Below are 12,910 nucleotides of genomic sequence, written 5' to 3'. Positions count from 1 at the left end.
TTCAATGGAGACACTCAATTTATTCTTTCTTATTTATGGATTTGCTTCTAGATTTTATGATGCATTAGTTATATAAAAAACAAAACTAATATAATGGACTAAATAGGCTGATGAACAAAATAGGCCCAGAGACATAGAAAGGAGTAAGGTTCACACTGACAGACCTCAGAGGAAGGGGGTAAGAGGGATGGATGAGATAAACCAAAGAACTTATATACATATATGCATAATCAATGGACACAGACAAAAATGCTGTGGTGGGGGAGGTGAGCGGGCTGGGGAGAAGAGTGTGTAGGAGAGAAAAGGAGAAACATCTGTAACAAAAATAAGTTAATAAAAATTGAAAAAAAAACCACTCCAAAACTGACCCAAACTTCCCTCCCCCCCCCCAAATTTTATAGTCAGCAAGAACATGCCCACAAGACTGAGACTGGAATTACATACCTAAATAGTTTGGGAGGCAAGATACTAAATCGTGTTTTATCCAAAATTTTCCTGATTTTGTTTCTTCCACCTGAAACAGTATTTGCTTTTACTTTCTTATTTCCTTTCTCCTGTGATGTCTGCTCAATATCTCCCGGTACATCCTGGATTGAATGGCGATTACTTTTTTTTTCAGCAATTTTTGGAATATGAGGAACACCAGATTTTTCTTGTTCAGTCCTACTAAGTAACTCTTTGAACACTGTGGAAATAAATAAAAAAACTTGTCATTTCTTCAAATTAGAAAGTTTTTATATCAGCAATAAATTTTAAGGATAAAAACAGTCACTTTCTATCACTTGGCCATTCACAGCCTTATTCATGAAATTTATATCCATCCTTTATCAGTTATATCCACTTCTCTTTTCAGTTTTTATACCTGATTATATTCCTGATATTGTCCAAGAGTGATTAAAAAAAAAAAAGTGAGGAAAGTAGAAAGGAAGTAGACAGACTGCCAGCATGTTGAGAAGTCCAAGGGTTCCTATTTAGGAAATAAGGAATATAACCACTAATCAACTCATATTTTATTGAAACAGATATTTAGATTCTATTATTTGTGTTACTTCTAATGATAAGATGAGATGTGATATAAGCACCATATTAGGCTCAATTTTGCAAAATTTAGCCATTAAAAATGGGAAGAGCTTTGCTTGACTTGTTTTTACCAGAAATAAATAGTACTAAATTTGGTAACACAAAACAACTTCCTCAATGTCACATTCATGAAACTATGTCACTCATAAAATAAAGCAACTAATAAACATTCACTAGAGTGGTCTGAAGTAAAAAAACAATCATCTTTAGATAACTTTCTATCGACCCTAAGTCTAGTGAGTTACTACATCTTGAAGAACGGTTCAAGTGCACTGGGGGACTTGTCTGTCTAGCAATCTCTTTGCCTAGATTCCATTTTTCACCTTGTAAGAGGAGCTTTATGTCCCTGGGATCAGGCAAAAGACATATATATAAAAGATACATATCTGTAAGAGGCTATATACCTAGAAGCTATTAGTGACTTTTTTCCAGTTAGAAAAATCTACCACCTTTTTTTCCCATTAAGTAATGTCATGAAAAAGTTTCTTTGGTTGTTGTTTTAAATGGGTATTCTTAAATAAAACATATCAACTGCTAGGGGAGAACACCCACTAAAAAGATAAATGCTAAAGTAGAAGGTAACTTTCCTAAAAACTTGTGGTGCCTGTGGGGGTCTGAATAAAAAAAGAGGCGGTGGCTGCAAATTTTTAAAAATGTTGGTCTTTAGTCCCATGAGATGCAGAACATCAGTTTATCAGTAGTTGTAGCTCTGAGCAGTATTACTCTCCGTACCTTCATAGAAGACAAACTGTAAGCTATATACCCAATTAAAAAATGGGCAGTGGAGCTGAATAGACACCTCTCCAAACAGGACATACAAATGGCTAAGAGACATATGAAGAAATGCTCAACATCACTAATCATCAGAGAGACGCAAATTAAAACAACAATGAGGTATCACCTCACACCTGTCAGAATGGCAGCCATCAACAAATCATCAAACAACAAGTGTTGGGGAGGGTGTGGAGAAAAGGGGACTCTAGTGCACTGCTGGTGGGAATGCAGACTGGTGCAGCCACTATGGAAAACAATTATGGTGTTACCTCAAAAAATTAAAACCTGAACTTCCATTTGACCCAGTGATCCTGCTTCCAGGAATATACCCTAAGAAGCCTGAAACACCAATCAGGAGAATATATGTACCCCCATGTTCATAGCAGCACTATTTAAATAGCTAAGATCTGGAAACAGCCCAAGTGTCCATCAGTAGACGAATGGATAAAAAAAACTGTGGTACATATACACGATGGAGTACTATGCAGCTTTAAGAAAAAAAGATCTCTTATCCTTTGAGACTACATGGAGGGACCTGGAAAGTATTATCCTAAGTGAAATAAGCCAAGCAGAAAAAGACAAATACCACATGATCTCACTTATATACGGAATATAATGAACATAACAGTCTGAGGAATACGGTAGACCCAGAAACATGGAAGTAGGGCACAGACTGACATCCCTCAGAAGAGGGGGTGGAAGGGTGGGAGGAGCTAAAACACAGAACTTATATGCATGTATGCATGACCAATGAACATGGACAACAAAGCCGGGGATGGGGCGGGGGTGGGGTGGGGAGGGGGGTGCCAATGGGGTGAAAAAGGAGAACCATCTGTAACAAAATAATAAATAAAAAATTAAAATAAATAAATAAATAAAAATCAGTAAAAAAAAAACCAAGAAAAACCTGTAAGCTGTATAAATGTGCCCAACGAAACCGTAACTACAAAGCATTGTGATCTTTTCAGTTATTTTTTGGGATAAATCAGTTTTCCACAACATCAAGAACTAATAAATAAGATTCAAATGGACAAAGCCTTAACAACTAATACATTATAGCTGAAAATAATTTGGTTTTCAGTTGTAAAACTGAACCATTTTAAAAGTTTCAACCTGAATAATTTCATGTTACCAAAGCATATTGTAAGATTAGGAAGAACACATTTTCTGCCTTCAAAATAATGGAAATCTTTAGGAGTCACCTTTCAAAGATACTCTCTCTGCTTGATTAAAATATAATAAATTCCTTTCTGTTTCTATTTTTAAATATTTTTTGTTATTAATCCTCACCCCAAGGATATTTTTCCATTGACTTTTTTTTAGAGAGAGTGAAAGGAAGGAAGGGGAGGGAGGGAGAAAGTTTGATTGGTTGCTTCCAGCATGCATCCTGACTGGGGCTGGGGGGAGCACAGACAACCTAGGTACATGTCCTTGGCTGGGAATGGAACCTTCTAACCTTTGGTGCACTGGCTGACACACTAGCCACTGAGCCATACCGGCAAGGGCCAGTTTCTATTTTGAAAGTTTACTTTATTTTAAGCCATGTTGTAAAGGCAAAAATGCTTTTTTGAGCTAAAATCAAGGTATCTAACCAGTCAAAAAATACTTACTAACCTATAAAAAATATTTACTAAACCATAAATATATGTTAAGCACTCTACTAGGTGTCTGCAGAGTCTTCCTACTATGGAATATACATACAGAGTCTACAATACAGAGAGAATATAAGGGACAAGAGAAAGTAATTAAGATAGCAAGAAAGGGAAAAATCTTCCCCAATTTAGTCATTGTGTAAGAAGAGGTCAATAAGGTTAGTAAATTTTAACTAGGCAATAGGAGGGGAAAGAGGAATGATTCTAGGTAGAGAAAATCTCTAGCTCAAAGTCCCTGTGGTAAAAGGAATATTCAAGAACACGAAGATTAGAGATCAAGATAGAGAAATGGTCTGATAATGCTGTGGTGTGGAGGTTGAATTTTCTGTTGAGAGCAACAGAATGGGCAGAAGATATCCCTGGCTGCGGTGTGTATATAAGGCAACTTGATAATATACAAAGTAGTTTCTATCTTCACTAGACTTGTGTATACAATTATAAGTAAACATCTGTAGAGCTTCTGATTTGTAGATTAAGAAGAGAAATAAGTCTGGCTCAGTGGTAGAGCGTCAACCCATGCACCAAGAGGTTGCTGGTTTGATTTCCGGTCAGGACACATGACCAGGTTTTGGGCCCAATCCCCAAGGGGGGCGGCATGCAGGAGGCGGCCAATCAGTGTTCTCTCTTGGATGTTTCTGTCTCTGTCTCCCTTTCTTTCCTTCTAAAATAATAATAAAAAAATTTAAAACAAAAATTAGTTAATGACAAAAATGAATAGATGGTGAGCAAATATAATAACTATATCATTAAACAGCAATATCAGATTTTTTTTTTTTTTTTTAATCCTCATCTGAGGACATTTTTCCATGTTTTTGTACAGAAAGAGTGGGAGGGAGAGAGAGGAAGAGAGAGAGAGGGAAACATCGACGTGAAAGGGACACATCGAGTGGCTGTCACCCGCACGACCAACCAGGGCCGGGGACAAACTGCAACCGAGGTACATGCCCTTAGCGGGAACCGAACCCGGGTCTCTCCGGACCGCAGGCGGATGCTCTAACCGCTGAGCCAAACCGGCCAGGGCGCAATATCAAATTTATAGGTCAGAAATAAGGGTGCCCAACGATCATTAAAAAAAAAGTTTAACACATTAGATTAAGAATTTCTCACTCTCTACATATATCTATATTGTGTTTATGCATGTGTGTTTACACACCCATAAATGAAAACCACAAATAAGGAAAGTCAAAAGACAGACAACTTGGGGAAACCATTTACAATCCTTAAGACAAAATAATAGACATTCAAACAAATTAAAAGATGAGTAACTCAATAAAAAAATGGACAAATAAAAAGACTGTTTACAAAAAAACCGCCTGAAATCAAGCTGAATGAAAGTTCTACAACTATGGAATTAAAGAAGCCACATCGAGACTGGTAGGAGGGGTGAAGGCTGGTCCCGAATCCACCTGTGGTAGATAAAATCAGGAGGACACCTCGGCTGGGAAGGTCTTCCCTGAGGACTGAGGGGTCTCTGTCCCAAACCAGCTACCCCACTCAGGGTTCCAGTGCCAGGAAGAGAAGTCCCCATAACTTCTGGCTGGAAAAACCAGTGGGAACTGAGGCTCAGGGAGGCTAAGGCATCTGAAGCCCCAGGCAGCTCCTTTTAAAGGGCCTGCACACGGACTTATTGGACTCATTCTCTCTAAGCTTGGAGGGGAGGCAGCTCGAGGGGCGCCAGAGACATACAGGGAAGAACTGAGCTGTTTGGCACTGGAGCGAGGACTGGAGAGGGGGCTTTCTCCGGGAAAGAGGTGCTGTCAGAGGCCTTTGTTCCTTTGGTGAGCTCTTCCCGGGGGCAGCAGACAGCCGCCATATCTGGGACTCTAGCAACCTGCCTCATACTAGTTGCCCAGCCCTGGTGATTCCCTGAGGCCCCGCCCCACCCAACTTTCAGGCCCACCCAAGCTGTTGCCAGTTGCTTAACCATATCATTGGCCTGTCTTGGATCCTGCTTTAGGTTTTCCTAAATTCTTTCAAACAAGCAGCATCTGGTCTCAGCGAGCCCCATACCTCTCATTAAGTAATACATAGAAACAAACACAGGGAGGCAGCCAAAATGAGGAGACAAACAAACAGGTCCCAAATGAAAGAACAGAAAAAAACCTCGAGGAAAAGAACTAAGCGAAATGGAGATAAGTAACCTAACAGATGCTGAGTTCAAAATACTGCTTATAAGGATGCTCAATAAACTTAGTGAGAACCTCAACGAACTTAGTGAGGGCCTCAAGAGCATAAAAAGGACCAGTCAGAAACAAAGGTGGCACTAACTGAAATAAAGAATAATTTACACAGATTCATAGTAGAGTAGGTAAAGCCAAGAAGCAAACCACTGATTTGGAATATAAGGAAGCAAAAAACACCCAAGCAGAACATCAAAAAGAAAAAAGAATCCAAAAACATGAGGAGAGTGTAAGGAGCCTCTGGGACAACTTCAAGCGTGCCAACATTCACATCTTGGGGGTGCCAGAAGGAGAAGAGAGAGAACAAGAAATTGAAAACCTATTTGAAACAATAATGGCAGAAAACTTCCCTAACTTGGTGAAGGAAACAGACATACAAGTCCAGGAAGCACAGAGAATCCCAAACAAGATGAACTCCAAGAAGCCCACACCAAGACACATCATCATCAAAATGCAAAAGGTTCAAGACAAAGAGAGAATCTTAAAAGCAGCAAGAGAAAAGCAGTTAGTTACCTACAAGGGAGTTCCCATAAGACTGTCAGCTGAATTCTCAAAACAAACTTTGCAGGCCAGAAGGGAGTGGCAAGAAATATTCAGAGTGATGAAAAGCAAGGACCTACAACCAAGATTACTCTATCCTGCAAAGCTGTCATTTAGAATCGATGGCCATATTAAGACTTTCCCAGACAAGAAAAAGTTAAAGGAGTTCATCACCACCAAACTGTTATTATATGAAATGTTGAAGGGTCTTCTTGAAGAAAAAGATAAACTATATGAACAAACAAAATGGCAACGAATACATATCTATCGACAATGGAATCTATAAACAAAATGAACAGGCAGAACAGAAACATTCTCGTAGATATAGAGAACATTTTGTTGGTTGCCAGATGGGAGGGGGTTGGGAGAATGGGTGAAAAAGGTGAAGGGATTAAGAAGAATAAATTGGTTGCTAGACTGGCAAACCTCAAAGAGAAGGGGGTTGGGGGGTGGGAAGAAATAAACCAAAGAAATTATATACATAACCAATGGACACAGACAACAGTGTGGGAAAAGGCGGGAGGACATCGGAAGTGGGGAGGAGGGGGTTGCAAATAGGGAGGAGGGGGGGTCAATGGGGGAAAAATGAGGAACATCTGTAATACATTCAACAATAAAGATAAAAAAAAAAAAGAAAGAAAGAAAGACTGTTTATAGTTCTGGCTGGTGTGGGTTATTTAGTTAGGCGTCATCCCGGGCACTGGGGAATTGCTGGCTTGATTATTGGTCAGGGCACAGGCAGGAGGCAGCCAATGATGTGTGGCTGTCACATTGATGTTTCTCTCTCTTGCCCTCTAAAAATCAATTTTACAAAAGACTGTTTATAAAAAAAGAAATATTAACATATATAAAAAAGTGCTCAACAGCCATCATTTTTAAAGAACGTACAACAGTTAACTATAAAATTGATTATGCCCACTGCAAAGGCATTCTCACACACTGATGAATGAAGTGTAGTATGCAAACTGGGGTAAACTTTTGGAAAGTAAAATTCTTTAGTAATTGTCAAAAGTAATTCCACTTTGAGAAATGTATAGGTGTATTTTATATAAGCATAAAAGATAAGCACAAAGAATTTTTTTATCCTCCCCTGAGGATATTTTTACATTTATCTTCAGATAGAGGGGGAGGGAAAGATGGAGAAAAACAGAAAGAGAAACATTGATGTGAGAGAGACACATTGTTTGACTGCCATTCGCACAACCCCAACAGGGATTAAGGACAAACCGCAACCAAGGTATGTACCCTTGGGCAGGAATTGAACCCAGAACTCTTTGGTCCATGGGCTGACACTCTAACTGCTGAACCAAACCAGCCAGGGCAAGAATTTTTATTACATCATTGTAAATAGTAAAATCTGGTAATAACTTAAAACACTAATCAGTATGACATCAGCTCAATAGATTATATGATGATAATTCAAAGGAATTCTATGCAATAACTATTATAAAAGAAGTAAATCTGTATGAACTGATGTGGAAAGTAAATAATAATGTACACAGTATGGTTCCATGATGTATCTTTCTTTAGTGTTTTAATTTTCAAAATATATCTGTGTATTACTTTCATTAAAAAAATTGAAATGCTAATAATAAATTATTTGAGTGGTAGGATTTTAAAAGATGTTAGAAAGTTGTGAAAGCCAACAGGAATAGATATATTAAAATTCCAGAGCAGAAAGAAGGTAAACTGAGAATGCTAGCTGTTTTCTTCTCTGAGGTATTTGCTAAGTCTAAACATGAGGTGTGGATCAGGTAGACGGACTCTACTAGAGGAAAGAGAATTTTGGATGGCTGTGAGTTCTGGCATAAAAACTGGAAAAGAGCAAAGCACAAAAGCAGTGTCACTTTTTTCCACAGGATATCTCTATTGGTAGTGTTGTATCCTTCAGATCTATTTTACTGTCTCCCAAGGTACATGTTGTTAACTAACATACACTATTTTTATACATAGTGTTTGATATCAGTTAGTAATTGTTATGTTCCAGACACCAAAAATTAAAGGTATAAGAACCCAATGAAACAGAACTGGAGAAATGAAGCTTGGAGAGACTAAAAAATGTAGTCTTGGTAACAGCTGTACTTTCATATTTTTCAAGTCAGAATCCTTCTGGTTTAACCCAAAAGGTGATTTCTCTAGATACTAGTTCCAAACTCCAGAAAATCCAAAATCTGGCAAGGCTTACTTATTTGTTGCTTAATTAACAAAATATTAGGAATTGGGAATAGACAGACAGTTGTTTACCAGACTTCACCTGACTTAATTCAGTGGAAGGAACTCAAGTGAAATGAGGAAAAATCACACATTTTATTTTTCATTAGGACGAAGTGAAAAAAAAGAGGGGCAAAAGAAGAAAAAAACAGAACACACTTCCTTTTCTATAGACATAGCTTTTAAATTCAACTCTTATTTCTCAAATTGCAATCTAAATGACTTAGATTTTTTTTTTCTCCCTAAATTCATAAAAACTCAAATTTTCTTTGATAGTTTTCAATTGTTATACTGTTTCCCTTCTCAGAATTTCAGTGAAAATCCAATGGTGTTTAATAAAACCAAACTACAGATAGTAATTCTTAAATGTTGAAAAAAAAAAAAAAAAAAGATTAAAAGTACAGGCTTAGTCCTTGCTTCATTCAAATATAAATAGGATCAAAACACACTTAAGGCCCAATAATCAACATTTTTACATAAAAGTAGAGTATGATGCTATTAAAAATCTCAGTAGGGGGGAAAGGAGAAACATCTGTAACAAAAATAAATTAATTAATTAATAAAAAATCTATAATTTACTGCTTAATTCAGTGTTTTACTCAATTTATTTCCATGAAACAGTTAATAAGCATTCATATTATTATTTCAGAAAGTAGCTAAAACAGTAGAAGCAGACTGATTTGCATAATAGCAGAGGGGGAAAAAAGCCTAATTCTGACTTCTAAATTTCATTCAGGTCATTCTAAGTCTCACTTAGCAACTTCCAACAAAGTACAGTACATAATAGATACTCAGTAGACATTTTATAAATGACTGACTGAATACAGTTGTTCAAGTGTTTTTAAAATGTACTAAGATATCAAAATAATACAATAATAATTAAAATTCTAGAATATGTAATACTATATTGTAACATCAAAGATCCTAAAAATGTTCAATTAGCTTAGATAAAAACGTGTTTACATTTTACTATCCTTCTTTTCATTATAATGGTTCTTCTCTATTCTATTACAAACAACAACAATAAGAGCTCAGATTTTACAAAAAAACTCACCAAAAATGTTGGTCTTCACAGTAAGTGCAAGATGAGTATTATTCCTCAAAATTTCAAGGGCCTTCACGAATGTAATATTCTCAAAGTTTTGTCCATTTACTTCCATTATCTTCAGAAAAGTATTTGAAAAATATAAATTAAAACAGAAACAGTATTAGTTACCTCCAAAACCTTAAGTTTAATGGTTAAAAAAAAAAAAATTTAACTTGATTAATATGCACTTGTAAGAGAACAATAGTTATCTCTGTGAGAAGTGGGATTACTGTTTAATTTTTTTCTCTATACAACTGTTGTATTTCCCTAAATCTCTACTATAAACATTTTTTAAAAAATGTTCATTCCCTCTTGGATCATATTAGGGAAATATTTTACATAACACAGGTTGATTTATATGAAGGAAAATTTTTAATCATGTCATCAGTTCATAAAAATTATTGCCTGTGTGTATGTACAAATTTTAGTGAACATTCTAAATGCAAATTTACTGCATTTAAAACAGGTGAAAATGGTACGCTAAATACATCTAACAGCATTTCCTGCCACTGACTGAATTAGGCAGTCCAAAAGCAACTAGCAAAAACTGAAATTTGGTTCTTCTTCCCTGTGACTGTTGCTCCTTCACAGAAGGGCTTCCCAAACCTGCTGTACCTCAGGATCACATAGGAAGCTTATTTAAAGAATACTAATCCCAAGGAAATAGGATAAAGAGATAAATATAATGAGAAAAAAAATAAAAAGCAGCACAGAGGACAGTTTTCAGGGACTGACTCAAAAATTCCAAAAGGATAAATAAAAGTGAGAAACAAGGTGTTAGGAAAAGAAAAGGAAAAACAAAAATCACAGAAGTAAAATTCTCAGGGTTGAAACAGTCTAGTCTACACACTAAACTGGATCTTCTAGTATACACAAAAAATAAAAATAAAAAAAAGGTTTTTAAACATATTCCATGAAAATTTTGAATTCCAAGGACAGAAAACAAGAAACTGTAAAAGTTTCACTGTAGGGTTGGGGGTGGAGGTGGGGACCAAAGGTACCTAGAAAAGAAAAATAAAGGTTGGTTTGGACTTTTCTTGAGCAACAAATACTAAGATAATGTGATACTTATCTGTCACTAAAAAGTCATGAGGAAAAAATAACTGACCAAAGAACTTTATACTCCACTAAACAAAAGCATTATCAGACATGCACTGACATATAAAATAGTACCCATATGCCCTTTTTGAAAAAAGAATTAGAAGACATTGAAATGAATCAAATGAGTAAGGACATATGGCATAGATGAAATGAAGGTGATTAATATAATCAGTAAGGTAGGTGTAAATGTCTAAATAACTGTAAGTAATAAATGTATAAAACAATGCAAATGTCATAAGTATTCTTAAAAAAGATGCTAAAAAATGATTTCATAATCTAGACCTAAAATCTCATATAATTTCAATGATACTTGGGAGGACTGAAGGAAGAAAAAAGGATAAAATTTTTCTTCTCTCAGGAATAAAATCATTAGATTTGTGCTTTTTTTTCTGTGAAGAATAAGATTCTTATATATATTTACAACAAAATACTGGAACAATAAATATACTGATTCCAGGATCCTAGGTACTAGATATTCTTATAAGTAGTCTCGCATAAGGCTAAGAATTTTCTATTTTTATTTATTTATTTATTTTTATCCTCACTTGAGGACATTTTTCCATTTTTTTGTTCAGCTAGAGTGGGAGGGAGAGAGAGGAAGAGAGAGAAAGAGAAACATCGACGTGAAAGGGACACATCGAGTGGCTGCCACTCACACAACCCAACCAGGGCCGGGTACAAACTGCAACCGAGGTACGTGCCCCCTAGCGGGGACTGAACCCAGGTCTGTCTGGACCGCAGGCTGACACTCTAACCGCTGAGCCAAACTGGCCAGGTCAGAATTTTCTATTTTTAAAAAAGTTCCTTTGCCTGGCCTGGTGGTGGCTCAGTGGACTGAGCATTGATCCATGGACTGAGAGGCCGGAGTTCAATTCCCAATCAGGGCACCCCAGTAGGGGGTGTGCAGGAGGCAGCCAACTGATGTTTCTCTCATATTGATGTTTCTCTCTCTCTCTCTCCCCTTCTCTCTCTCTAAAAAAAAAAATCAATAAAGACATATTTAAAAATAAAATAGTAAATAAATAAATAAGCTTGCTTAAAGAAAGAAAGGGAATCATTATAACTTTATATCAGTTTCTTAACCCTTTGCATTATTGACATCTGGGCTAGATTAACTCTTTGTTGTGGGAGCTCCTCTATTATGGGGTGTTATAGGCTGTTTAGCAGCATCCCTGGATGCCAGTAGTAATCCCCAACTCATGGCAATTAAAAATATCTCTAGATATTGCCAAATTTCTCCTGGGGGGCAAATTTACCCTTCGTTGAGAACCACTGATATGAGGTATAGAATAACTTGTAATGTGAATGCCTGAAAATTTTTAAAAATAATAGTATGATCCAGGTAGAAGAAAAAGAAAGCCACATTCTAAATTAACGTATGAACTAACAAACTTTTTGAAATGGTAAAAAAGCAAGTTCCCCAAGTGATTCAACTAGATTGGGAAACCACTCTTTGCCGTGCAGGAGAGTAATTTAGACACCTTTGTTAAAAATACAGATTCTAAGATTTCATATCTGGAGTATGTGATTAATATGATTAGTAGCACTAATGTGAACAATATTTCCTTAAGTTGACTATGCTTATTTGAAGAAATATCAGGTAAGAAAAAAAGTTGCAGACATATCATTTAAGATAAGGCTTTAATTTAGCCTTGGCTGGTTGGCTCAGTTGGTTGGAGCATCATCCCATACACCAAAAGGTGGTGCATTTGATTCCTTGTCAGGGCACATACCTAGGTTGCAGGTATTGATCCCTGATCTGGGTGCATACTGGAGGCAACCGATTGATGTTTCTCTCTCATGCTGATGTCTCTCTCTCTCCCCCTTCTTGCTCTAAAACCAGTGGAGATACTATCCTTGGGTGAGGATAAAAAATAAAAATAAAAATGAAAAGTCTTTAATTAAAAAAAATATATATTTTTATTGACTTTTAGAGAGAGAGAGAGAGAGAAACATTGGTGTGAGAGTGAATCATTGACTGGCTGCCTCCTGCACACCACTTACTGGGGATAGAGCCCAAAACCTGGGCATGTGCCCTGATCAGCAATCAAACTGGCAACCTTTTGGTGCATGGGACAACACCCAACCAAGTCACACCATCCAGGGCAAGAAGGCTTCCATTTCAGTAGCTGGTTATCCACTTACCTCAGAGATTTTCAACCAGTGGGCTACAAGAATTTTTAAGACATGCAATACCTCACTATTTAGTTAGAGGCACTCACTGACCTCTTTTCTCTTAGATGGTCTAATAAAAAAATAACAACAGCCAACACAATAGCCAGCTA

At 36.7% G+C, this 12,910-nt stretch overlaps 1 protein-coding gene across 24 annotated transcripts in view; it reads right to left on the bottom strand.

The window, feature by feature from the left end:
* RAPGEF6 (Rap guanine nucleotide exchange factor 6) overlaps positions 1-12,910 on the bottom strand; it is a 234,376-nt gene that overhangs the window by 61,863 nt on the left and 159,603 nt on the right. For all 24 annotated transcript variants that reach the window (XM_036281928.1, XM_036281948.1, XM_036281931.1 and 21 more), the window contains 2 exons: positions 9,492-9,600; positions 445-685 (listed from right to left, as the gene is read on the bottom strand). In XM_036281928.1, coding sequence (XP_036137821.1) covers positions 445-685; positions 9,492-9,600 — 350 coding nt within the window. The remainder of the gene's footprint in view (positions 1-444; positions 686-9,491; positions 9,601-12,910) is intronic.

The sequence above is a fragment of the Molossus molossus genome, unplaced genomic scaffold, assembly GCF_014108415.1.
Source record: "Molossus molossus isolate mMolMol1 unplaced genomic scaffold, mMolMol1.p scaffold_m16_p_4, whole genome shotgun sequence".
NCBI lineage: Eukaryota > Metazoa > Chordata > Mammalia > Chiroptera > Molossidae > Molossus > Molossus molossus.
This window is presented reverse-complemented; position numbering and strand designations above follow the sequence as displayed.